Here is a 26114-nt window from a genome sequence, read left to right on the forward strand (position 1 = left end):
TGCTTTCCTATTACAAGAAGGAAAAAATATTGGAAGGTAAGAGCAGATCTGAAGATGGAGCCCTGAGGGCCCACAGCTTCTTCAGTTTCAAGACAAAATTCCTTCTCTCAGCAGGTGACAATAAGGAAAGGTTTATTTATCTAATCCATGAGATTTGAAACAACTAAAGACAGCTGCTGTTTATTTCCTGACAGAAATGGAAATTTTTGTGTTCTTACCTTCTACCTTCAGCATGGACCTGTTTCTCTCCACTATTTTTAAGCTGCTCTATGGCAACAAGCATAAAAGGTTTTGATTCCAGCCACAGAGTGTATTTGGACTCCCACAACAAAACCAAAGACCTTTAACCCTGCAAACATCAGGATGTGCATCAGACTATTAACTGGAACAGCAGCTCAGTGGGAACAATCAAATTAGTAACATTATCCACGTGTTGGAGAGCAATGCTCATAAAGACCACAAAGAGTATAAGAACATTTAATGCCACTGGAATTTTTGATTAGAGAGGATGTTTTATTTCTCAGTTTCCAATGCAATTCTTCACTAGTTACTGTCATGCTTCCAAAAAACTCATCCATTTTCCATTGGGACCTTCCCTAGTTTCCATATCTTGCCGTATTCCATGCAATTGCATGCAGTATTCCAGGCAATAAAGACCATGCAGTACCTTGGCTGGTCAAAATAAGTAGAATCCTTTCCACTCTGGTCCCCAAGAGATCCCACAGATGAGTGAAAAACATCTGTTTTGTTTGTTTCTTCGCCAACCACATCCCTGAGGCTCTGCTGGTTTAAGGATATTGGTAGTATGTATACTCCCTCTCCTATGTTTATGTCTCTGAGCCTGTCTCATCTTAGAAAGAAAAAACAAACTGCTTACAAGAAGTATAAGACTATTGAGACTTTCTGCCTCCGAGGGAAGCAGATGCAGGGCAGAGGTAAAGGGAACAACCAGTATTGTCAGTATGCCTAGGAGAACTCATGTGACTACAGAAAACAGCAAGATGACAAGTAGGTCCTGTTACCAATTGACACAGCTTTGAATTAGGGGGAAGGACATGCCAGGCCTAACCAGGCCTTTTAGTGACTCAGCCACAGCCCAACAGTATGAAACTATTCTCACTTTGATGTGCATGGAAACAAGACACAAAGACCACTTTGAACACAGCAACCTCTAGCCCCTGAGTACCCTGAGAGCTGCTGCAGCTGGGGACAAATCCCAAGCAGCTGCCAGCACAGACCTGCTGGTGTGAAAGCTGGCTGACTTTGAAAGCAGCATTTTTGCCACATGACCACACATCAAAGGACTGTTTTCTACTACAGCTTTCAATCCATCCTTCTCCATAATTGTGCAGGGATGCACACAGACTGTGTGCAAACTCTACCACCTCCTTTCACACAGGCAGACAGAGCATTCTCCCCCATGTACAACTCTGCACACCCACAAGTGTGCATATCCACAATAAGAAATATGGCCTAAACATCTTGCTGCTGCTATTTCACCCTATCCCACTGTTCATGCAATTTTAAGTTTCCCTCAAAGTTCTGTCCACTAACAGTAAATTTGGCATAACATGTCTACGTATTTACTCTAAACTAATGACAAGCTGGGGCAAGCCATGAAGCAGCAAGCACAGGCACTGCATACATCCAGCCATTATAAAATTTCTTCCTCTGTCTCATGTAAAACTTTTCTAAATATCTGTGAGGGTAGCAGCTAAGTATGTCAGAAAAGATACTGGGTGCTGCACACACAAAATTTGCGGCTTTTGTTAATACTAAAAAAAAGTCTCAAAATCCCCAACTGGAAAACTTAAAAGGCATGTTTAATACATGGTTTTGCTTGACAATTCCATACCACACCTGCTCTGCAATTTATACAAGAGAGCAGGAAAAGATGAATTATGACTGAGTGGCTGAAAACACCATTTCATTTTGAAAACCGGTCAATATGAGATATTAAAACTAAAATAAGGCTTTAAATGCTGTAACCATGAGCTAAAGATTTGAGAGGTGGGGATTCAGTTTGGCTATCTAACAAGACAAATTAGAAACTAATACCCAAGACATGTAATCTTTATTATCAATGTTTTAATTTAATGCAATTATTGTGCAGTTTTGTATAAACGCTTGTAACAACTTATGTATTTTATTTATTATTCAAATGGAGAAGTCAAAAGAGCAGATTCTATCAAGATGAAAAGAATTAATTAAGTATGGATAGAAATGACAAACATTTCTGTCTCCAGAACTTAGATCTGTTCAGTGTCATTATGGACTCATAAATCTTTCTAGCATGTAAGGACTAAGGATCACATTTCTTAAGAGATTTCTTTTTTTCTGTCCATAAAAGTCAGTTCAAGCTTTTATGCTTTAGGACGTTGAGATCCTCATAGGAAATACCTGCAACTATGGCAATTTCAGATGCTTTATAGTAGTATTATGCCAACAATTAGAAGTGGCAATGCTTAGAAGGTAGACAAGCAAGGCATGAGTTCCAGGGGCACTGGTTACAGCACTGGCACAGCTGCACACTCTGACTTTAAGGTAGGGACTGAAGTACTAGAAGCAGTTTACCTCTCAAGGACTTGCCTACACTTACACCTTTTTCTGGTCTGTTCTAAGACCCCTACTACTGCTCAAATCCTTTTAACATAGAGAAGGCAAGAACAAGAGTATTATCCTCAGCAGCATGTTAGCCACACCTCTCATTCAGTAATATCAAGGTATAATGTAAAATAATGAAAATACTCCCATTTCTACCCCACTGGCTATATATACTTACTATAAGTATCACATAGTATAGTTGCTAAAGTCAGTATTCAAGTCATGAAAGCTCCTCATATTTTGGTAGTTCTCTCAAATACAAAAACATTGGTGTGATGTCTTGTGCCTGTAGTGACCACAGCATCACTCACTACGAGGTGAAGACACAGCTGCCAAAGGGGATAGTTTTAAAACAAAATGTTGGAAAGCAAGGAGAGAAGAAAAATGGCTATTACAGCAAATACTCCAGAAATTTTAGTCAGCAACCTGGCAGAATTTACCTGAGCATCTAACACAAAATATCTGGTACTGCATGCTCATTGCAGGTGAGATAATGCACTATATGAACAGAAAACTCTTAATGCTTTCAGAAGACTGAAATTCAGTTTCAGAAGCATCAGCTCTCAATTCTTTAAGACCAGTGATGTGACAGCATAAAACTGTAAATTCTCAGCAAGTGCATACAGGCAATTAACCTCTGCCTAACAGCTACCATCTTTCACTCTCATATCATGCAGCCTACAAATAATTTTGACAAGCTGATCCTTACAAAGCTTCAAGTAGCAAAGGATGAGGCTGCTTTTTGAGCATTTTGCTCAAAACGAGGGCGAATTTGTTATTTTCCATGATTTTCAGACATACACCCTAATTACTGTATTTCAAACTGCTCACAAAATTGGACCTCCTACTTAAGTTTCCAAACATTAAAAGCCTGAACTGATTTGAAAGCCAAGAGAAGACAAGAGTCAGGCTTTTAAGGAGAACAACCAAGTTATTCAAGGACAACCATCTTCAGCATGCCATTAAGAATCTTGCATATTAAAGCTGGTTGCTATAAAGCCATCACAGATCAAATCTTCTCTTTATACATGCTGCTGATTAACTGCTGAAGAGGAACTGCATTTATCTTCTTCTAATGTACAGGCCCTGCAATGTCTAGAAACTACCCATAACTTTCATCTGTATCTGTTAGAGACTATCAGGGTGATTCTTTGATCCCAGGACAACAGGCAAACATTAAAATTTACATTTCTCCTTATGTATCTTATAATTGACTATTGTCTCCCTTCTATGGGTCATTTGTCCCACTAACCTCACATTCCACCATTTCCCAGTAACTCTGTACATGTGACCAGCAGGAAATCTCCTAAGCCCCAGCCACACAAATCCATTGGAAGCCTGCAGTAACACTCTAGAACCCTAAAAACAGGGCAGGGCCCTAGTCACAATGCCATTCTGACATGCAGCAGCAATTTGTGTGCTGAGAAGTAACTGATAATGATTATTTTCATTCAACAAGCTATTTTGACACCACTATACTCTTTCTACTCTCCCTGCATACATTCAGTAAGTTCTGACATTCCCTTTTCCCTTTTCTGTCACCACAGAATTCATCAGTGGCAGTACCACAATTATATCAAGGGAGCTTTTGAAGTTGTTTTGTTCGGTTTTGCCATGTAATATTTGTATGGAAACAAGAGGTAAAGACAAATTTCAGTCTTGGATCTACATTATTACCTGGATTTTCCCTTGCACACCGAAAGAATTCAGCTGCTGGCTCCTAAGCCTGGTAAGTGGAGCACACTGCCCCAGGAGCCTGATGTTAGCAATCAGAGCTTTGGCACCCAGCATTACACACCTTAAGTAGAGGCATGGCAGCTTGGCAGCGTGCAGTTTTTGTGTTCTTCAGGAAATGAGATTCATCCTGAAACAAAAATGCATGAAAGCAAAGTCAGTTCAGATCCATAGTCCAAATGCAGGTTACAGAACAAATTTCCAGTATTCTCAGCTATCTAGTATTACAGGCCTTTCATTCAGGATATTTCAGGCATTGGGATAGTCACATCAAATTCTAAACAAAAAGACAGGATGCAGAGTAGCAGGCTTCCTGTACTCAAACCTGCAGCTGCAAGCAAACAGAACAAAAATCAAACCTTGCAGGCATGAATCATAAATGAATACCAAAAAACATTGAGCAGAGAGGGCTGAAGAGGAAGGAGAAAGAGGAATATTTCATAACTGACACTCATTTGCCCCTATGTTTCTTTTAAATGCAGCAAACATAGGAGGCCTATATAGTGCCAGTTCCCTTAATAAGGGGTTAATGCAAATAGTAAGGCAAAAAGAAATCTAATTAAGATCCAACTGTTCTGCTGATAGGGCTCACCAGGTGGGTAATAGTCTCCTACTTCAGACATCACCCTCAAATGGGCTTCACTTCTACTGCTATAGTAAGGCAGAACTTAAGGCACAAAAAGCAATCGGCACCCTCCAAGGGTATATTCTCATCTTTCCACATGGGCACAAACAAGCATGCAAAGACAATGCAACTGCTTAGCCTCTCAGGCACAGCCTTCTCCCTCCTAAATAACAAATAATCTACATTAATTTTCCCAGCCACCAGAAGAAGACTGGAAGAAAAAGCAGGAAAGCTCGGCAAGCAGTAGGACTACTCTCATCTGTAAAAACCTACAAAGGGTCCAAATTTAAACATACAAACACACAAAAAGAACATCCACCAGTTCAGTGCTGGTTAAAAGTACCAAGGCAAAGTTCTGGGCCTACAAAATTAATAATCTGCATTTCCACCTTGACAGAACGTTTGCTCAGAGTGTGTGGAGGAGAAAAAATACAAAAATTAAAAAGTGAGTAGCTTGGTCTACAAAGAACTCCATCTATTGCTACACTCCATCTGATGCTGAGAAACAAAAAGATTATGTTCCAATTTCCATGATCTTTGAGCAGGTGTATATGTGTGCTGAAAACTAGACTGAGAACATCAAATACTCAGAGTAAGCTACATAGACGCTTTTGCTCTCTATTGATCCAAGCTGGATTTGAAACACTAGTTTTGAATTTTTAGTAACTGAAATCCAGAAAAATGCCATTTACTGTGGCTCTGTAAAAAGAAAAAAACTGGAACTTGAAGTAATTTACAAAAGAAACTATACAAGTGATCAAAGGAGGCTTAATGCAGCTTGTCAGTGGAACACAAGCTAAGAGAGATTTTCTTGATGCTTTACCCACATGCTTGATGTTGAAAGGTTATATGGTTTACTGGATAAACACTAACACCACCCTGAAGTCCAAGACTTAAGAAGATACAATTCCAAGACTACTGTATTGACACACCACATTAAACACTTTTCTCTCCAGCAGAGGACATGACCAAGCACAATGAAATCAGAGAGGCACCATAACCAGTGAAAGTGAAAACACAGCCTCAGGAATCCCAAAGGAATTAAACTCTACTAGTTATTTCAAAAGATTTCAGAGAAACCCCATGCTTGTACTAATGGAGACACAATTACAAGATACTTTCATTCCTAAATAAGGCCCAGTTCGCACTTCCTTGCTATACAAAGGCTACCCCATTTGCAGCATAGAATTAACTTGAAAAATTTCATTCACCACTTACAACAATAACTACTTGGAATGTGCTCTTAAGTTGCTTGTCCATCCTGCTGAGGAGATCAAAACTGATGATGTTGATCAAGCTTCCTGTTAGGTTGTCTTTCCCACTCACTATGACATTGGTGCTTTCTGGACTCAAGGATGGAAGCCATCTGTGAAATGCCTGGAGGAAAAGGAAAGAAATTAATTGCATTCTAGTGCTTATCTTCTTTGTCAAGATCCCAAAGCACTACACAGAACTTCCTTGTGAATACTTAGAACATGGACCCACCCCATCCACCATTAGACATCACTTCAGAGTGCAGTAAGGGTAAGCAGCCTTCCCATGGCAACCTCCCTGGTAATGGGAACATCAAGAAGAGGTTACAAGGCAACATCTACTTTACACAGCAAGGAAAGCTCAAACCCTATTCCTTCTTACTGGAAAAAAAAAGCAACCCAACAGACAAACAAAACAAAACCAACCCCAGTAATACTCCAAAACAACAAACAAAACCCTGATCTTTAGTGGAAATGTACATAACCTCCTGAGAAAGGTACCTGATATGCTCAGAGCCAGAGAATACTGTGACCACTGCTTACAGGAAAATTTAGTTTTCACACTCAACAGGAAACTAAGGTTGTGAAACACAGACTTCTAAGCAGTAAACATCTATCATCTATAGCAATGTTTATGGTGAAGTACAACTCATGCAGATGAACAAAACTCTTCCTCTACCTCCTCTTCTTAAAAACTCCACCAAAAAAACCCAAAACCAAAAAAACAAAACAAAATGAAAAGATCAAGTTGACAACACACCAGCTGCTCTATGACAGCAGCTGAAATTCATGTGGTAATTGTCATTCAATCAACCTCTTGAAATACTCCACACACCAGAGCAAGATATCCTCCCCCAGACCCATCTGTTAGCCAGACCACCCACCATTTCCCTTGTAATTCTGTCCCCAGTGACACCAAGCTCTCTGCAACATTTGAGTTCTGCTGATGTTGCTCTGCAAAAAACTGCCTGGGCCCATCAGGATCTGGTCCCTACAGAAATGTAACCAAATGAAGAAAATTTCTTCCAGTTTGGTTCCATAGACACAACAAAAGCTTCTATCATTACAGTAAAACACATCTGTACAAGAATAAACTGAGTACATTACAGACTATAATAAAATTCACCATCTAAATTTCTGAAACACATTTTTCTTACATCTGCATCTACCACATACTCAAAAATCAACCAGATCTCTAAAGCAAATGTCCTAACAAAACATCTCCCACAGGAGCCTCCTGGGCAGCTGGGAGTAGGAGAGGGAAGAAATCAATCACTCAAATTAAGAAAAAAAAAATAAAACAACCAAAAAAAACCAGACAAAAATGCCTCATATTTCTTGAAACTCCTGAAGCAGAATGTTTATTTGCAAAAGGTTTATTTGCAGTTGTCCAATATCAGGTTAGGTGTTTTCCCAGAGGTTTATAGACCTTGAGATTTCAAGTATGATGAGCATCACTCCCTTTTTCAGTAAACAACTTTATTTTCTTCTCACCCTGCATTTTGTTGCACTACTGGACATTAAAACCCAGACCAAGATGCTCTAACAACCTGGTTATAGCACAAAACCAGCAAATCCAAATCAATACTTTTTTCATCAATGCCATATTCTAGGAAAAGCTAAACTCCCACCTCCTCCTTCTGTGGAAAAAAATTACTGACCTAAAAGCTCTGACTCACCTTTTTCTCCCACAGTGAAAATTTCACTAGCCTATGGCAACCCAACAGCCTCAGTGTACAAACTATGGCAGTGATTTATTTCAAGACACATTTCTCAACCACACAAACTTTCTTGGGCTTTGACCTACATTAATAAAGGACTCAGAAGAGGCTGCAGCCCACACTGCACATGTTAAAAGACATATTATGACAGACACTTAATGATGATGATAATGGAGCCTTTTGAACACAGTGGAGAATCCCATCACCTGGACCCCCATTCCAGCCAAGGAACTGGCAAATACTGCTATGATGGGCTCCAATACAAGACAATTGCTTGAATGTAACTATTATCTTTGACAGTGATGAGTAAAATGCCCCCTTGGAGCCAACTAACTTGCTGGAAGGAAGTTAACAAGAGGGTCAGAGGACACACACTTTGTCTAGTTGTCCCTCTTCCCAACACATCAGCTGGACTACAAAAAGAAAATCAGCCAATAAAAAAATAATCAGGCATATATCATACAGTTAGTGCCAAGCAATTTCCCACTATCAAGCTTCTAATCAGTGTAATTTTTTGCTTCTTTGCCTTAATACACTTAGAAGTTTAACTTTTGCAAAGCACAGTACAGTCTATCCATCACACAGGCTTCTTTACCGACCCTGTGCACATGCCCAAGCTCACAGTACCTCTGCCCATGTAAACCTCACGGAAGAAGGAGTGACCACCAGCAAGGGCCATTCCTGCTGGTAATAGGCAGCAATGCAGATGGCCTGGATGGTCTTGCCCAGGCCCATGTCATCTGCGAGGAGCAAACGTCCATCTCTGGAAATTGCAAAACTGGGGAAAATAGAGAGGGAAAGAGAAGTCAAGAAATGAGTTGCTATCTGGCAACCAAGATGGGCACAAGTCATAACTGAGCCTCTAATGTGGATCACCTGGAAGTGATCTGGGTTCTTCAGTAAACCTGGATTTTCTCCCTTAGTCTTCATACAAGGGAGCAACTCTCACAAATCTCTCAAAGCTTGGAAGCTTCTGAACAGAGTGGTTCATCCTAGTCCTTAGAGATTTTGATTTCATATGAGAAGAAGTGTCAAGACCTCACAATTATTTAAAGCACGTTCTTTCCATGATATTACTCATATTGTGTTCCATAGTTCATTCTGTCTGAGCTAAGAAATTATTACTAAAAACAATAGCAATTTAAGACCATTAAGTACAGACTGTCCTGGACTGCATATTGAAATAAACAACTAATGATCATATATGATGGGGACAGCAACATTCAAGTTTTTATCTGTACATATAATTAGTAATTTTAAATCTTTTAAGGCTTGGGTTCCATTTCCTGGTCCCTTCCCATGCGTATTTAATATTCAAAAAACAACAACAACAGAAGAGATGCACTTGGGAAAAAACCGATTACCTTACAAAATAAAAATCATATGACAATTATGTACATACTGAATCACAAGAAGAAGATCAGAGATGTATCATTTGAACAATTTTTTAGACTAACAAAATACTACTTTCCACCTGACTCATGATGAATTTTATCTAGAAATAAAACAGATGTGTCACTCAAAAAATAATAAAAATTTTAAAAAAAATCCCAAACAAACCATACTATACCAAACAATCAAAAGCCCAAAGGTACAGAGTATAATAGACCCAGACTCTAGAGAAATGCAGAACCCTCCATGGACAAGAAGGCAACCTGGGCACCAATATAAACTACACAATTCTAGACAAGGACCAGCGTTTAACAGCATGCGAAAAGGACATACTTCACACCTTCCCGCTGAAAGGGCATGAGGCTTGTCACAATTTTGGAGTCCACTACTGAAAGGTCAGCATCAGGAATGTCTGTCTGTGATGGAGATCTCTGGAGTTGAGCAGCAAAGGTCTTAATTACTGCTTCAGGCAGTGGCTCCACTTCTACAGATACGAGGCTCAGTAACACTTTCACTGCAAAGAACAGAGCAGTTTATTATCTGAAGGGACAGCACACACAACTTCCATTATGCATCTCAGGACACAACCCTCAACCTCAGCAAAAAATATTATTTCCTATCCTGAAACAGTTCACAGAAATCATGGCACCATGCACAGGTGTTAGCCTGGCCTCTTCCCTAAAGTCTATTTCAGAACCACATGATGATTCACATCTCCTCCCCTTAGACTTGGTTATAAAAAAACTGAAACTCTGATGCCATCATTCAGAGATGATTGCTACTAATACAGCTGGAGCTGGATTATTCATACTGAGGGCAGCTTAGGGCACACTTTACTCAGAAATGAAAGTACAGATTTGAACAAAACTGCTCCTGAAGCCTAAAAAGCAGGGGCATCTTGACCCTGGGATTCTGTACCTCTAAGGTTTCCAGTGTACCAAAGCCATCACAAGTGACGCAAGACAGTTACCTAAAGAATATAATTCGTCTTCAGTTTTGAAAACTCTCTTCTCCTCCTGTTTCCTGAATTCACACAGTTGGGTTCTGCCGCCAGTTTACCACATTGGCTAAGAAAACAGGAAGCACCTCAAGACTCAGGGAAACACCTCTTGTACCACTAGCAGCAGCACTCTGACAGCCATCCTTCAGGACCAACAGCACCTCCCTGCTCAGCTGGTGGCCACTGCTGTTCTCCTGGACAGAAGCAGCTTACAGGACAGAACCACCTCACAGGCAGCTACTTCAGTTCCTCAATACTGTTCCTGCATCCATGAAGCCTCACAACTTTAACTTCACAGTTGAACTAAAGGGATCCCCAGCATCCACTATGCCGAGACCTTGGAGCCTTCATCTTTTCAACTCATTCACCATAACAATCACAGCATCTAGCCAATTTTCCTCCTGGACGACGTTATTTTAGTCCGCTCCAGCAGCCTTTCTATCCCATTCCCTCAAAAGTAAGTGTTTCTTTTTAATCCAACAGTTAATTTCTAAGAAAATAAACATTGGTTTTAAACACACAGTGAGCTATGATGAGGAAAACTTATTTAATAATTTTTGTCCAGTGACTATGAAATCAAAGACACCTCTACAATAGGAACACAAATGCAGGTGCACAGATTTTTATTGCAGGAAGCAACTTCTTTTTTCTTTAGTATCTGGTTTGTATATAAAGTCCAGAAGACAAAAAAAATTTGCTTGGAAAAACAACTAAAATAAGAACTCACTAAACCAGCAGTAAATGCACCAGAATTCAATTAGGTATTTTTGTTTCAGTTGTCTCTGAGAGGAAAACAGCAGGATGGACCCCTGCCATATAAAGGGAGAAAGCAATTCCAAGAAATATACATATGAAAAGATTTCCATTTGTGGTTGGGCAATGACCAAACTTTTAAAACTCTCCAGTTTAATTTATTCTTCTTCAATAGCAGGAACTCTCTCCACCCAAAGAACAGCACAAGCTTGTTATTACACTCACAGACCGAGCTATGTGTTAGCATAATTGCTACAATTTGCTCACTGATAATTCTGTTGCTATTGTTCTGTACATGAGCTGGGAGAGTGATTAAGATATATCTGCCACCAGCATGATTCATCCAAGAGACAGTTTTTAGTGAAGTGACCTTTATATAAAGATGACCTCTACAAACAGTTCCCAGCTAACAGATCTCTCTGCTGGAAATGGCAACCAGCCTTTCTAAATTATCTTTTTTTTAAATTTTGATGTTGGCAAATGAACAGGCAACAAAGCAAATGCTGTTCCTCTAAAAGGCACGTGCTGGAATCCTCAAATGCCCTCACAAATTACACTCTGCAAGATTCATGGATTTCTTTTTTCCTTTCCTCAAATCTTTGGGATTCTGAATACCTCATGTAACGTGTACAACTGCCAGCCAGCATGACCGAGCCTGTGACAGACTAGGAGGTGACGTGTCTGCTCAGACTGCCTGGCACAAGCTACAGGATCAGGCCCTTGGCATGTACAAGAGGCCTTTTGACCAAATTGTGAGCAATTGTCAGCACTCACCAAAATCAGCAGTGTCAACATTCCAACCCTGCAGTTTCCTAACAGTCTCCTCCAAGGCACACTTGTTTTCAAGACCCAGCCTTCCTACATAGCCCCACCACATGGCTTTCAGCCCTACAACCATTACTAATGTTACTAACACGTACATCATAGAAGCATGCACTTACTCAATTATTAAACATACTCTGGTATCCCATGGAAGCAGGAGCCCATGCTGGAGAAAAATTGCTCTGAGAAACAGCATTTCAGCTCTGAAACACACACACTTCCTAAGGATGTGCATGGAGCAGCTGCCTTATTATCCTTCTGAAACTTACCCCAACCAAATTCCACAGCCACAAACACTCACATGAACACCAAAGCAAACACAGGATGCTGACTGGGATGATAAATAATAGTTAAAATACTTAGGACTTGTGTAATGCTATTAATCTCAAAGCATTCTATAAGCGTAACTAAACATAAAAACCTGAGAAGCAGATGTGCTAGAAGCATGCTGCAGAGATTGGATTATTCTGCAAAGTTCCATGTATTAAAAAAAAACCAAAAAACAACACACCAAAACACAGTTCTACATTTCAGTTCAGTAAGCCACAGTTTCAGCAGCATTACACAGAGGCATATAGGCAAAAGTCAACAGACAGAAACTGATGCACAGGAAGGTCTCCCTCACTGGAGAAACACAGCTACTCACTTAGTTTGGGGTAATCCTCCAGGAGGAAATTCCACTTTCTGGTATTCATATCTGCAATAGTTACAACAAACACTGTCTTAAGTCTCTTAAAAAAAAACACCTGAATTCTCTGTCCATAAGAACGTGTCTATCTACCTATATCCTCTGCATTTCAGAACCATTTTAAAAGAATTGTTACCTTGATCAAAATCAATTCTCCTCTGTTTGCTGTCATGTTAAGCAAACCGTTTGGAGAAGATTTAGAAGTATGACCAAGCACCAGTAAGTGGTAGTATCACCAGAGCAAGCCAAGATCAGCTCTCCTAATGAACTCATCTGCTCAAGGATTTTGGCAACCACTTTCTCTTCACTGCAAGAAGGAATGAAGAATACGTGCAAAGTTTCTATTTCTGAGCCAACAACCTCTGACTTCAGTCAGTAAAACACTCACTTTCAATTGTGCCTCCATACCCAAGAGTCAAAGTGCTCAGAAGGCTATAGGAGGAAATTAATCAATTCATCAATATCCAAAATGGAACATCAATGCCAGATCTATCTGGCAAGCTTATCCCTGGGTAGCATCTGTGTACAACATCCAGGGAAAGTGAATTCAGAGTCAGGTGAAGACACAATGAACCAGGTGGGGCCCTGCCCAAAGAACTAGAGCTCCAGAATTTCTTCTCCATGCTGTCACTGACCTGTGACACTGTGCATGTCACCTCATCACTCTGTGTCTCATTTGCCAGAGTACAAGTGGAAAAAAAATTGTATTTACCATTGAAATCTGAATGCCAACATAAAAAGTGCTCTACAAACTTGCCCTGAAAACACTGGTAAAACTCCTGGTTAATTAAATCTGCTCAGGCAATTGCAGCCACTATACACCACAATAAAGCAGAAGTAAGAGAATGTCCAGCTGCACTTGATAATAAAGAGAAAACTTTGCATGGTCTCCATACTGCTGGCAAATTATCAGCACAACCGACCTCATTTACATTATTTACAGTAAATGTAAATGTAAATGCCAAGATCTGAAATACCACCTTGGCTAACAGGCCCAGAAGAGGACATGTTCTGCCAGGGGATAAAGTGCTGGACACGAATACAACACTAAAGCAGAACACAATCTTTTAAAATCTTCACCAAAGCACATTCTCTTATGCTCGTTCAGAGGCATGTACTCTCACAAGCTCTCTTCTTTGAAGCAAGAGCAGCCCCAACAAGGTCCTTATTAGAAAGCAGGCACAGCAGGAGACTCACCATAATTTCTGGAATCCATCTGTTTGAACACTCCAATCACTTCAGCAGAATACCCAATATCGACCTCAAATCGCAAGCGAGAGGTAAGCACACACTTCCCTTTGACAAGGGCTGAGGGTTTCTTCCAGTTCTTACACATCTTCAAGAGGGATTTCATATCTACCCCACTGCCAACAAAATGAGAGCCTGATGCTGACCCAACCGCATTATCTCTGTCCAGTGGTGCCAGAATTACTGATGAAAGTTTATTTGCTGCTTCCACTAGGAAGAAAAGCAAGCATAGAGATATAGAAAAGAATTAATAACAAAGAACACACCCAAGTTTAAAAGGAATGATGATTCCTTACTTTCATTCATAGGGACAAAGAATAGAAAGCAATGGCCTGGAGGAGTAGGTTGGTGGGATTTTCCACAGAGAACACAGCAGGGACAAAGGGAACATGTGATAGTAAGAGAACAAGGGCCTGTCCAGCATTGTGATTGCACTAAGCTCCCTCTCTGTCAGTAATCCTAAAATGTGGCTCCCTAGGCCAGGACAAGCAATCTGCAGAAGCACATTTAGCAGTAAATTGCACACAGCCGTACAGTGCTTTCACTCAGAAAATCACAGGGACAGGGCCATGGTGATCAATAGCATGTGTCTGAAAAGATGGGAAGGTGCCTCTGTAAACAGAAAAGGAGAAAGATTTAAAAATATCTGCCTCCTGCCTCACATCAATGTCTGATTGGTAATAAATTTAGGAGGAAGGCTGTGTATTCACAATGCTGTAGGAAGGAATCTAGTCCAAATTCCTAAATCTCTTTTGTTACAAGTTAAGTTCATTACCCTTTATTCCGTGTCTTAGTTAGACTTGCACTTCCACCCAGCCATCTGTACTGTCTTACCCATCACCAGCAATCACTTCTGTCACAATGCCAGGGCGTGGAGAGAGGAGGGACACAGCATTTTACAGATGTTAGCCCAAGAACACAGCTATCCACAGTAATAAATATGCCACTTATCCCCATGTCTCTCTGCCAGTCTATACCCATGTATTGTCTTTATTATTACAACTGAACTGTGATGGTTAAGGAATGGGAATACTATTTCTTATGCTTTTTACAGCACCGAAGTAGTGAAGTTTGTCCCCAAGCCTCCACCTCACAGGTATTACAGTAACACAAAGATTCATGCACATCTCCAGAGTCCATTAGACTCAAAAGCAGGGGACCATTAAGCACACTCTGCCTCCCAGTACTTGTGGAAGGCAACTTCACCTCTCTGGGAGTGGGAGCTGTTTAGAACAAACCCAGGTGAATCCAGGCCTTTGAGCACTGAGCTGCACATCATGATCCACTCTGCTTCTTTTTAAGTAGCCCAGAAAACTGATACACAACAAAAAAGTACGAACTTTAGGTTCAGTGGTCAAGATGTGAAAATGGAGAAAGAAATTCAGACAATGTCTTCCTTATCAATTAATAAATAAAGTATTTGGGTATCATCCAACCTTATTTTAAACTAAGTGACTTCCTGAATAAATACAAGCATTTGAGATTTCTACTACAAATAAAAAGTTTAAGAGCTCTCACTGAAAATAGTTTTTAAATTAGAGAGATTGGAAACCACCAATTTAGACCTTCTCCTCCCAATGCATCTAGCAAAAGATTTTAGATGCTACTGATTAAGCACTGTGTAGTTAGAGGTCACCTCTACAATTAAAACTGAAAGAAATTAGGGGGGGGGGGGGGAAAGTGTATTTTACTCCTTTATTTCAACATTTGTTTCTAGGCTTGACTGCATGTTTAATTTATAGTACAAAGATAAAACAGGTGATACAAGACCACATTATTCAGGAAAATTAACTTACAAGTAGGAACTTTAAAAATAATTGTTTTACACTTTCACTTTTACATTTTCAAGGCCCTTTTAACTTAGTTCTCTTTTCTCAGGCTATTTTCCCCAATTTCACAGGCCAATGTCAGTCACATACTGTCTACACTTGTAAAAAGGAATTTCCACAGTGTACTCATATATTTCATAGCTTTAAAGAAAAATGTCTGATTTCTAAAAAACATTCCCTTCATTTGCAAGCTCCTTGGTACAGAGACTCTGCTCTCATCTGTGCTTGATACACTGAAAGCAACCCAACAGCATTTAAATTATAAATGTGTGGCAACCCACATGGGAAGCTAAAACGCCAGCACTCAACTGTGGTTTTTTAAAGTGCTCAACACAGGCCTAATTCTGTTTCCACTGAAATCAATAGTGATTTATCACTCACTTCAATACAGTGTGCTTTTGAAAAGCCTACCTGAAGTGTTTGCCTCTATAATCTCTCAATCTTTCCAGAATAAGGTGACAGGAGAGGAAAAAAAAGATAAACCCGCCCTTGTTATACCAGAAGAAAGGCAAATTCATTTTCAGTCTCATTCAAAAGCCTGGAAAACTACCCTTTATCATCTTCTGACACACAATATTAAAAATGAAGTGTTTATATAAGAGCTATTTAAAAAGAAAATACATAAATGGACCCAGAAATTAAGCATTAGCCACAGGAACACACTAAGTTCTCAAAACAAATTCAAAACAAGTACCAGCACAGCAAATTAATTTTCCTATGATCTTGTTGGTTGCTGAAAAATTTAGTCGTAGATAAAGTGTAACCTGTACTTGGTATTTAGAATACATGAAAAATCAAGTTATTTCTTATTAACTAAAAAGTACCAGAAAAATGTTGTGAGTTAGATACCTATACGATGGACATTATCTTTAAATAGCACTACTTTTATTACTCAAGACACTAACAAAGCTAAGCAATAACTGTGGAAAGCAAGGGAAGGAGGGGGTGTCAAGATTCAGCTTGTTTTTTATCATTCAACATTTACTTACAGAGACTGCTGTAATCTTCCATGCTGAAATTCCATTTTTTCATAGCAGGATCTAAAGTAGGGCAAGAGTAATAGGGCAGAATATGAATCATTTGGGGCAGAAAAAAAGTGGTGGTGTGAAATGCTCATGCAACGTTAAAGTATTCAATCTACTCATGCAAACTTTTTGCCACACATCTGAAAAACAGTTATGCCCAAGTTTACAGCTACGTGACAGCGGAAAAAGCCATGGGGAATATCAATACTAAGACAAGAAGAATGCAACAGAGAGGGATCAGGAACACATGAGGGAAAACAAAAATAGTATATAGTAAATAAAGGTAGGGGTAAAAGATCAGAAAAAAGACAAAAGGGGGAGATTCCACTGCTCTCTGCAGCCCAGGAAACAGAATCAGCTCCTAACTCTGAACTATAGCTGAAGTGACCCATTTTCACATCCCAATTTATGAATAACTTTGTTTCCTTCACTGCCAAAAAACTCAGACCAGCTGCCTCCACTAAACTTCTCAGAGTACTGCTCATAAAGCAAGGCCTCTGACTTCTTTTCTAAATCCAATCTCAAGCTATTTATGTCTAGAATTTCTAACCAATTTAATCTGTATTTACTTCTTTAATCCCCCATTAATACCACATATTCCACCCCAGCATTAGGTACACTGGTAAGAGCAAGTAGCAACTACAATTTCAGCAGATGCCAAAACTTTAACCCAATTTAAAACAGAGATAACAGCAAACAAACAGTTCTTACCATAGGCTTTGCTTGGTACCCTCTTAAACACAGCAATAAGTTCAGCATTATACCCTATTTCAACCTGGAACCGGTCTTCCCCATATTTCACACATTTTCCTTTCGTAACATTATTTGCTTTCTTGTGAGAGACAGCTTCAAAGGTAGAGCCCACACCAGCAGAGCTGGTCAGCTTCTGCATCCCAACACTGGCCTGAGAGTAAAAACCTCCCCCTGTTCTTTCTGTCGGTGTGTTTATGTTTATCAGCATTTCTGAATCACTCAGGGAGGTGTTGCTTGGTGGTGAAACATATTTAATGGCAGGTTTGTTCTGAGTTTGTAAATCTTTACTGCTGTCAGGGTGCCCGTTATCAATGAATCCTGGATGAGGTGGTCCTATGGGCTTTTTGAAAGCTGGGTAGCATTTGGGCTGCTGGAATGTTCCATGATTAATTAAAGTGTGTTGTCTATGTTCCTGACTACCAGCATCCAAGTAATGTTTATGGGAATAACTCAGTGAATTCGGGATCATTGCAGGGAGCTGCTTAAGGCCACTTGCTTGTTCCGTGTCCTCTGAACAACTCTTTTGCTGCTCTCTGTGTGAGCCAGCCATCTGTTGGTTTGCTGCATAATGGCTATAGCCTTTCTGGAGACAGCTCTTCTGCTCCACAGGCATGTTTGGATTCTGTCGGTGCTGGCTGGTGAACCCGACATGATTGCTTTCTTCCTTCGAGTTTCCCGGCTTGCCCAGACTCTGCTGTTTCTCTGGAGGTGCAGCGATGCCCACGTGCTCAGCTCTCTGTGCTGCCAGCCTCTCCGCTCTCCTAGCCAAAGCTAGCCGGCGGTTCTCCTCAATCCTTTTCTTTTGCTCCTCTGTAAGGCCTGCTGACATCTTCAACAACTCCAACAACAAATCTGTGTCAAAACTACACTAGTAATTAATCACAGAGGCACCTGCTTCTTTAGAGGAAGGGAGGCCAGTCTACAGAAAAAAACAAACAACAAAAACATTATTATTGTATTGATAACTCAGTATTATTAGTGATTGAGTATTACTGTAACTGATCCTACACAAATCTAGTAGTACAGCAAAGCTGTCACACCAATGCTGAGCCATTATCAGCAAGTAGATGGTGACAGACACTGATGACGCCTTGCATGCCAGCCCTGCATAGATAAAAGATATGGGAAAAGGAGAAAACTTCTATTCCACTATAGTTCTGACTACTCTTCTCTGCAATTCCCAGCAGAACTGGGATATAAATATACAATATAATAATAAATATACAATAAAATAGCAAAGCACTGGGACACCCTGCACTGCAGAGCCAGCCATACAAAAGCAGATGCAAGCAAAGGATTACAAACATCACTGCACACAGTCTTTGGTGGATGTCTTATTTTGGGTACCCATTAGGAAAGATGGGATGATGCCCATTTTCCGTGTTCACCTTCGGTTCCTGCTTATCTCATAAAGCGGGGCAGATACATACATGCTGAACCCCACAGGACAGAGCCAGCTCCTCCTGAGAAACCTCCACTCGCAGGTCAGGGGCCTTCAAATAGAAGCGAGGACCGGGCTCCCCTGACATCTCCCATCAGCCCCCCTCGCTCCATGCGCTCGCCGCCCCATGTCCTGCGGGATGCCCGCCCTCTCCGTTCCTCACCTCCCTGCGGGCGGTGGGGTTCACCCTCTGCCCCCTCCTCTCCCATGAGCCGGGCAGGCTACCGTCCCAAACGCTTCCGAGGTCCCGGCCCACCCTGTCCCTCGGGCCACCCCGCCACCATCCGCCGGCCCCGGGGTCCCGGAGGTCAGGCCCTGTTCCCCGTCCGCCCCGGGGGCTCCGCCGCCCGCTCACCGCCGGCGGGCACGGCCCGGAGCGCCGCCGAGGAACTACAGCGCCCAGCAGGCCCTGCGCTACCGCCCGGTGGCACGGGGCGGCCGGGAGTGCATAGCACGCCGGGAGATAGGCGGGGTGCGCGGAGCGCTGGGAAATGTAGTGTTCCGGTCGCGGCGCCATCTCGAGGCGCTGGGGTTGAGGCATTCCTTGAAGGGAGCCAAGGCCCCAGACTCCCGGGCCACCCGCTCGGGCCCCGTACGGCTTGCGGGGATTCTGCTGCCGGTCCTAGGCTGAAGCCTTGCCCCAGCAGCACGCAGCGCTGTACGGCCGGGGGTGGGCGGACACCCTCGCTGGCTGCCCCGGTGTGTGGGTCCGGCACGCCAATGTGTGCTGTTCCTGAATGGTGACAGAGCGGGGAGTGAACAGTGGAGCTGACGTGGGAGAAAGGGCGACGGCACTTGTCAGCCGTGAGGAAGGAGTCTGACCCCGGGGGTTAGGAGCAGCAGCAGCTGGCAGTGGTGCAAGGCTGTTCTGTCATTTTTGAATATTGGTGGTAGGTTGGAAAAGACTTCTGAAATCGTGTCCAGCCTATAACCAAACACCACCTTGTCAGCCACACCATGGTACTGAGTGCCACGTCCAGTCTTTCCTTAAACACCTCCAGGGATTGTGATTCCACCACATCATTGGGCAGGCCATTCCAATGTCTGATCACCCTTTCTGTAAAGAAATTCTTCCTAATGTCCAACCTAAACCTCCCCTGGTGCAGCTTGAGGCTGTGTTCTCTCATCCTGTCCCTGGCTGCCTGGGAGAAGAGCTCTACCTCCACTAGCTCCAATTTGCTTTCATGTGGTTGTGCAGGGTGGTAAGGTCTCCCCAGGCTTCCTTTGCTCCAGGATAAACACCTGCAGCTCCCTCAGCAGCTCCTCATAGTACTTGTGCTCCAGACCCTTCACAGCTCTGCTGCCCTTGTCCGGACTCACTCCAGCACCTCCATGTCCTTCCTGAAGTGAGGGGCTCAGAAATGGCCGCAGCACTCAAGGTGTGGCCTCACCAGCGCTGAGTACAAGCACTGCCCTGGTCCTGCTGGCCACACTATTGCTGATACAGGCCAGCTGCCATTCGCAGCCTTGGACAATTGGCTCACGTTCAGCTGCTGTCGACCAGTTTTTCCGATGAGCAGCTTTCCAGCCACTCTGCCCCCATCCTGTAGCGCTGCCGGGGGTTGTTGTGGGTGAAGTGCAGGGTCATGTTGAATGTCATACCCTGGTCTCTGCCCATTCATCCAGCCTGTCCAGCTTTCTCTGCAGAGCAACAATCCAACCCAACTTGGTGTCATCCACAAATTTGCTAATGGTAAACTCAATCCTTTCATCCATATTGGTAATAAACTGGACTGAACACAACACTGATCCCTGGGGACACTACTAGTGACCAGACAGATGAGGAGATGTGCCTGGAGGCTGGAAGATGTCAGGGCTTTCTACAAGCAGGACATAAAAGAGGGCACAGGAAACTACAGGCCCACTACTATTAGGAAACTCCAGGCCTTTGGAAGGTAGCACAGTCTTCCAAGAAACTGTCACAAAGCAAATGAAGCAGGTGATTGGGAAAGCCAGCATAGATTTGCTAGAGACAATCATGGCAGATTAATCTGATCACCTTCTACAGCCAAATTACATTTTTTGTCTACATGGAGAGAATAATAGAAGTTGTTAACTTGGACTTCAGCAAAATACTTGAACATGTTTCCCATGGCCTACTCCTGGATGACCAGATAGACTGAAGGAGGGATCTGTGAGATGGGTAGGAAATTGGCTTCCAGGTCACAGCAGAAGGCAGCAATCAATGGGTTTTATGCAGGCTGGCAGCCTATCACAAGTGGTGTTCCTTAGGGAGCAACACTGGGTCCTGCACTGTTCAAGAAATTACACTAGAAGAGGTTTCATCTTGATATGAGAAAGTAATTTTTTGCATTGAGAACAGTCAATCATTGAAACAACCTCCCCAGGGACATAGTGGGGTCCCCATCACTGAAAGTTTTCAAGATCCATTGGGACAGGGTTGATAGATAACCTCATCTAGGCTCCCTTTCCCACAAAGTGTTAGATCAGGTGGTCTTTTGAGGTGCTTTCCAACTTTGGCTGTTTTATGATTTTGTGAACATCTTCAAATAAGATGATTACTCATATTTACATCAGTTACAATAAAAGTTAAAATAAAAAGGTCTCCCAGGATTTCTAATTATACATGGGGCTTGATTATACACATTGAGATGCCTTTCCTGAACAGTCACGTTCCCCGTGTGGGTGACCAGAGCAGTAACTGGAAAGAAGGCAGAGAAAAGGCCCTAGGGAACACCATAACCCCCTCCCATCTCAGAATTTTACTAACCTGCCCAGTGGCAGGCCCAGAGCTGCCATCCTTGTCCCCAGACACCATTTTCTGCCACCTGACAGGCCCTTTGGCTCAGGACACTGAAGCCAGCTGGCTGTTTCACAGTTTATTCATTCTTCTCTCTGCTGGTTAATTAGAAAAGGTTATCATTAAATTGCTTCCTGATTAAACAGCAGTGACTGCCATTAGTCAGGAGCTTGTCAGCCTGAAAAAAACAAGGCAGGCAGGAAGAGTGAAGTGCAACTCCACACATACCACAACCCTCGGAGTGCTGTTCCTTACCTGGGAATCACACGTAGACATGAGCACACCACATGCACACAGGCACTTGCAAACACACCACTTTTAAGGAAAACCACAGGCTATGGAGACATCTGGGTCCATGGTTTTGCCCCATCTTCTCTCAAGCAAAAAAATCAAACCTTTTTACATGTTCCAGGTCCTCTCACTGCAGAGCGTGTTTGCTGGGAAGGGATGCACAGCCCCATGGTCTCTGTCCAGATCTGCCTTTGTCCTTTCTTCCCCTGCAAGCCAGCAGACTCCAGGTGGCCACACAGCAGAGAGAGAAAGGAGTGGATGAGATACTGTTTTTTTCTCTTTCTTGTCGCACTTTTGACTGCCCAGAGCTAAACCAGATCCCAGTGTCACATATGGATGAGAGAGAGAGAGAGGGAACATGCAGAGCATAACCCCACAACTGTTATCCCTGCCAGCAGCTATCCAGTTCCAGCTCTCTGGCAATGGCTCCTTATGCTTTGGGAGATCTTGTGGGGAAAAAAAAAAAAATCAAGGGAAGAGTGAGAAAAGCCCCATTCAGGGACTGTCCCCAGCTCATGCAAATGTTGAGAGCAGAGCATCATGTGCAGAGAGCTCTGGAGTTGCACGGTCAGGCAGACACAGACAGACGTTGAAGCATTTGCTCCATATGGCACAAGTTCAGCGAGACACAAGGAACAGCCTGGCCGTGCAGAGAACAGACCTACAAAATGAGAGGCCGCTTGCAAGCAGTTTGCTGGTGCACTCCAGGTGTCCTTTCAGTCAGAACATGCTTCCAGCAGTGGCTTGGACTCACCCTCCACATACTGGGTCAGGGGCAGAGATGCAGAGTGAAAATTCTGGGAGGGATGGTGTACCCCAGCTCTGCTGCAGAAAAGTGGTTCACATCCTTCCAAAGAAATGCTCCCATCACTGAAAAAAAATAAGGAAATGGTTTTCTGTGTTGTTTTTAGCAGGATCTTCGCATTATTTGGATCATGCTGTAAACCTCCTTTCATGGGCTGGGCTGGCTGACTGCTGGCTCCAAATGAACCAGAAATACCTGTATTGTACAACTTACATGAGCACGAGCTGACATCTGAATTACGAGTTTCCCAAAACTCCAGAGCCATTCTGGAATTTCATGGATTATCTTTTGAGAGGTCTTGGTATACTCTTTAGAGGTCCTACTACTGTCATATTGAAAATATTTGCCCTATTTCACTGCTTTGCCAACACACCTTGGTGGTTCTCCACATGAACAGAGCTGGCTTCCTCCTGTATGTGTGGCCATCCTGCATTCTCTGCTGGGGCTGAATTGCATGCAGGGCTGCTGTGTGTAGCAAAGCTATCCAACAGAGAACTGGAAATCATCCCAGGCTAAGGGTCCTGAGATGCCCCAGCTTCTGGGAGGGTTTTGGTAGCCCACACTGAGCTCAGACACACCATAACCAATGCCCAATTGCACCAATCTTTGACCAGCTGTGAAGAACTTGTAGTTTCGCCTTCTAAAATAAATTAATCCCATGTTATCTGTTCCTACCCTGCTAAGACCAGTCAAGTGGTTGGACTGGGGACATATAGGTAGGCTTTTAAGAGAAGGTTGTGGTGCAGGAGAGTCAGAGAAAGTCATGTGGACTGTCAGAGCTTGTTCCAGTTGGATAAACTTTTCCTTTGGACTGCTGGGGTCTGACCTGAATACTCTTTACAAGACCTGTCCTCTGTAGGCTGTGGGGTTGTGCTTACTCTGCTGTGGTTTGGGATCCTCAAGGTCAAAGCCGCTTAGTGGGGAACTTGAGCCTTGTGTTTGGGTTTGGGGAGGTGCTGACTCTGCATCCTCTACCATTCCCTTGATTTATTTTCTTAAGCAGCTGTTAATCCCCTCTGCTTTCCTTCTGCTATTGAGGCGCATGGAAGACCATGGCCTCTTAGCCCATTTGACAGCTCAGGCCCTTTCCCTGAGCATCGTTGTAGGACCAAAGACAAAATTTGGAGTTTGCTGGATCCTGCTGTTCTTGAAAGTCTGATGAAAGGGCTTTTTCTGTGAGTTTTTCTAGCATGAGAAGGTTCCCCTCCTCTGACTGCCAGCTCAGTGAAGACCACTTCTTTTTCCCTGCTTTTTGGCCACCCGGTGCAAGAAAAATTAGTCACCCTCCATTCTTTTGAAGCAGCCTCTTTTATCTACACAGCTTGTTCTTCCCTGGCATGCTGAAGCCTTCCTGCTCTTGTTTATAGTACAACCTCTCCAACAGATTGCAGGGTCTCTTTTCTGCCTTCTGTCCTTCTTGGCTGGATTCCCCTCTATAGCTCCAGTCCAGAGCAATGGTCTGCACAGCACATGGCCCCCACTCTGCTGCCTGGCCACTGCCTCACAGAGCTGCTGCAAAGCTGAGTCTACTCATGATCTTTTGTGTGATGCAGCCCAGGTGTGGGGGGCAGCTCATTGATATCCAGAACAAAAATTTAAAAGAGAAAAAATCCCCACATCCTGCATTGAGTTTCAAACAATGTTTCCAAAGCTTCTGTGTCACCAGCATTTAACACAATAGCTGTGATCCAGCTGGGGTGAGGGCAGTGGCAATGCAGACACTCCAATATCTTATGCTTAAGATTGGAGCAGAGCACACCCCTCTGCTCTACATGACTGCTTGGGATTTTTTGTTCAGATGATAAACAGAACTTTATCTTTGTGAAACACAGTTGAATTGGCAGAAGATTCCAAAGTTAGAAGGAAAGGCTCGCGTGCACACAGAGACAATTTAACTGCATAAGCTTTATTTCTTTAGGAAATGAAGTTAAACAAACCAAAGTTGCACTCCTAGTTCTATTCTGGAGCTTAAATTATTGGCCTGGTTTTCAAGCTGAGAATAAGCAGTAATCCTATGGCCTTGTACTTATATGAAGCCAGATGCTGAGATTCTGTTTGTTAAAGCTAGCCACACCACAGTTCTCTGCCCTTTCTCCTCCTGGTGCATAAGAAACCCAGAGGTATGGAGATACCCTTTAAGCAGTAGAATCAGAGGTCACTGGTGTGATACTACACCAATGTAATATTAATGGTCCTTTGCACTTTCACAGGAGTAGTATCCTTTCCTTGAAGGATTTCAAAGCATAATCCAGACCAAAAGGAGTTGGCAAAGCACCTCTGGAGTTCTGTGGGATGCAAGGTCTCATGCCAAGGTGTCTTCTAAGAGACAGACCCAAACTGGTGGCATGCTCAAGACTTTCCTAAGAGCCCTGAGTTTACAGTGGGTTCTGATACAATTGTTTGCCATCCTCTTCTGTGGCTTAGATAGGAGCAACATAAGACTGCTGCTTGAATTAGGAATGTGGACTCAGCAGAGGAGTCTCTTCTACCCCAATCCTCACTCAACCAATGATGGAGGAAGGTTACTCTCATCTTAGAAACCTGTGAGTGCAGTTCTTGGAAAGTGAGCCAGCATCTGGCCTTGACAAACAGCACTCTTAAGCACATGCTCAACTTGAAGTGCATGCTTAAGCTTGTTAAGCCTGCTCCTTCAACAGAGATTTTCCTTTGTGTTGGAAGTCTCATCTGCTACAGAACGGGGAAGTCACAAGGTGATTTGTTTGTTATATTTTGTATAGCAGCCTGATCTAGAAAACACTTGCTGTCAGCTGCAGTATTTTGCTACCAGCTTGTCTCAGTGATTTCCACTGGGCTCTGTGGGATAGCAATTATTCCACAACAGGGAGTGCTCTTGAAGTGTCAGGGCAGTGTGCTTGCAAGGTACTGCTGCAATCTGCCCATACGTCTCTTACTATAAACAGCAAGGGTCATAGGCAATGGGAGCACACGTGCTTTGTGTTTAGGGAGAGCATTTCCCCTTTCTGATCATAGTAAAAATCGTAATAGCCAGATCCTGAGAAACAGCCATAAAGGTTCTGTTTGAAAGAATGTGACTACAGAAAGCAGATGCTCATCAAGTTAAATAAGGAATTTAATTAGCCAGCATTTTATCTTGTTTTCAGCAATATGATGACAAATCGCATCTTAATAAAATAACATTAGGGAGCAGCACAATTCCAGTGCTTCAGGAAATGAGAAGCAGTATAAGTTATAGGCCTGTTCCCACCAAAGAAGTCGTTCCCATTCAGAAATCTGACATTCTGTTAAGATGGATAGTGTTTTAGCAAAATGGTCCTCTGGCATTTAAAAAGATTTACAACACTTTTGGATTTAAAAGGCTTAATACAGGGTGGTGAGGGAGAAGGAGTG

The 26114-nt window shown here is 42.6% G+C and overlaps 1 protein-coding gene across 15 annotated transcripts in view; it reads right to left on the bottom strand.

Annotated features, from left to right (window-relative positions):
- The window catches only part of SMARCAL1 (SNF2 related chromatin remodeling annealing helicase 1), a 35594-nt gene extending 15732 nt beyond the window's left edge, over positions 1-19862 (bottom strand). For 2 of the 15 annotated variants that reach the window (XM_086895991.1, XM_086895990.1), the window contains exons 1-9: positions 19244-19862; positions 17406-18366; positions 16659-16709; positions 13790-14050; positions 12551-12601; positions 9663-9843; positions 8565-8715; positions 6182-6340; positions 4403-4468 (exon numbers count right to left, since the gene is read on the bottom strand). In XM_086895991.1, the coding sequence (XP_086752117.1) occupies positions 4403-4468; positions 6182-6340; positions 8565-8715; positions 9663-9843; positions 12551-12601; positions 13790-14050; positions 16659-16709; positions 17406-18276 (1791 nt within the window). In that variant the 5' untranslated portion in view covers positions 18277-18366; positions 19244-19862. Of the gene's footprint in view, positions 1-4402; positions 4469-6181; positions 6341-8564; positions 8716-9662; positions 9844-12550; positions 12602-13789; positions 14051-16658; positions 16710-17405; positions 18367-18877; positions 19205-19243 lie in introns of those variants that run through there. The other 13 variants (XM_023931201.2, XM_023931203.2, XM_023931202.2 and 10 more) reach the window with 13 other exon arrangements.
- Positions 19863-26114: the final 6252 nt, after the last annotated feature.

The sequence above is a fragment of the Cyanistes caeruleus genome, chromosome 7 (assembly GCF_971803275.1).
Source record: "Cyanistes caeruleus chromosome 7, bCyaCae1.hap1.1, whole genome shotgun sequence".
Taxonomy (NCBI): Eukaryota; Metazoa; Chordata; class Aves; order Passeriformes; family Paridae; genus Cyanistes; species Cyanistes caeruleus.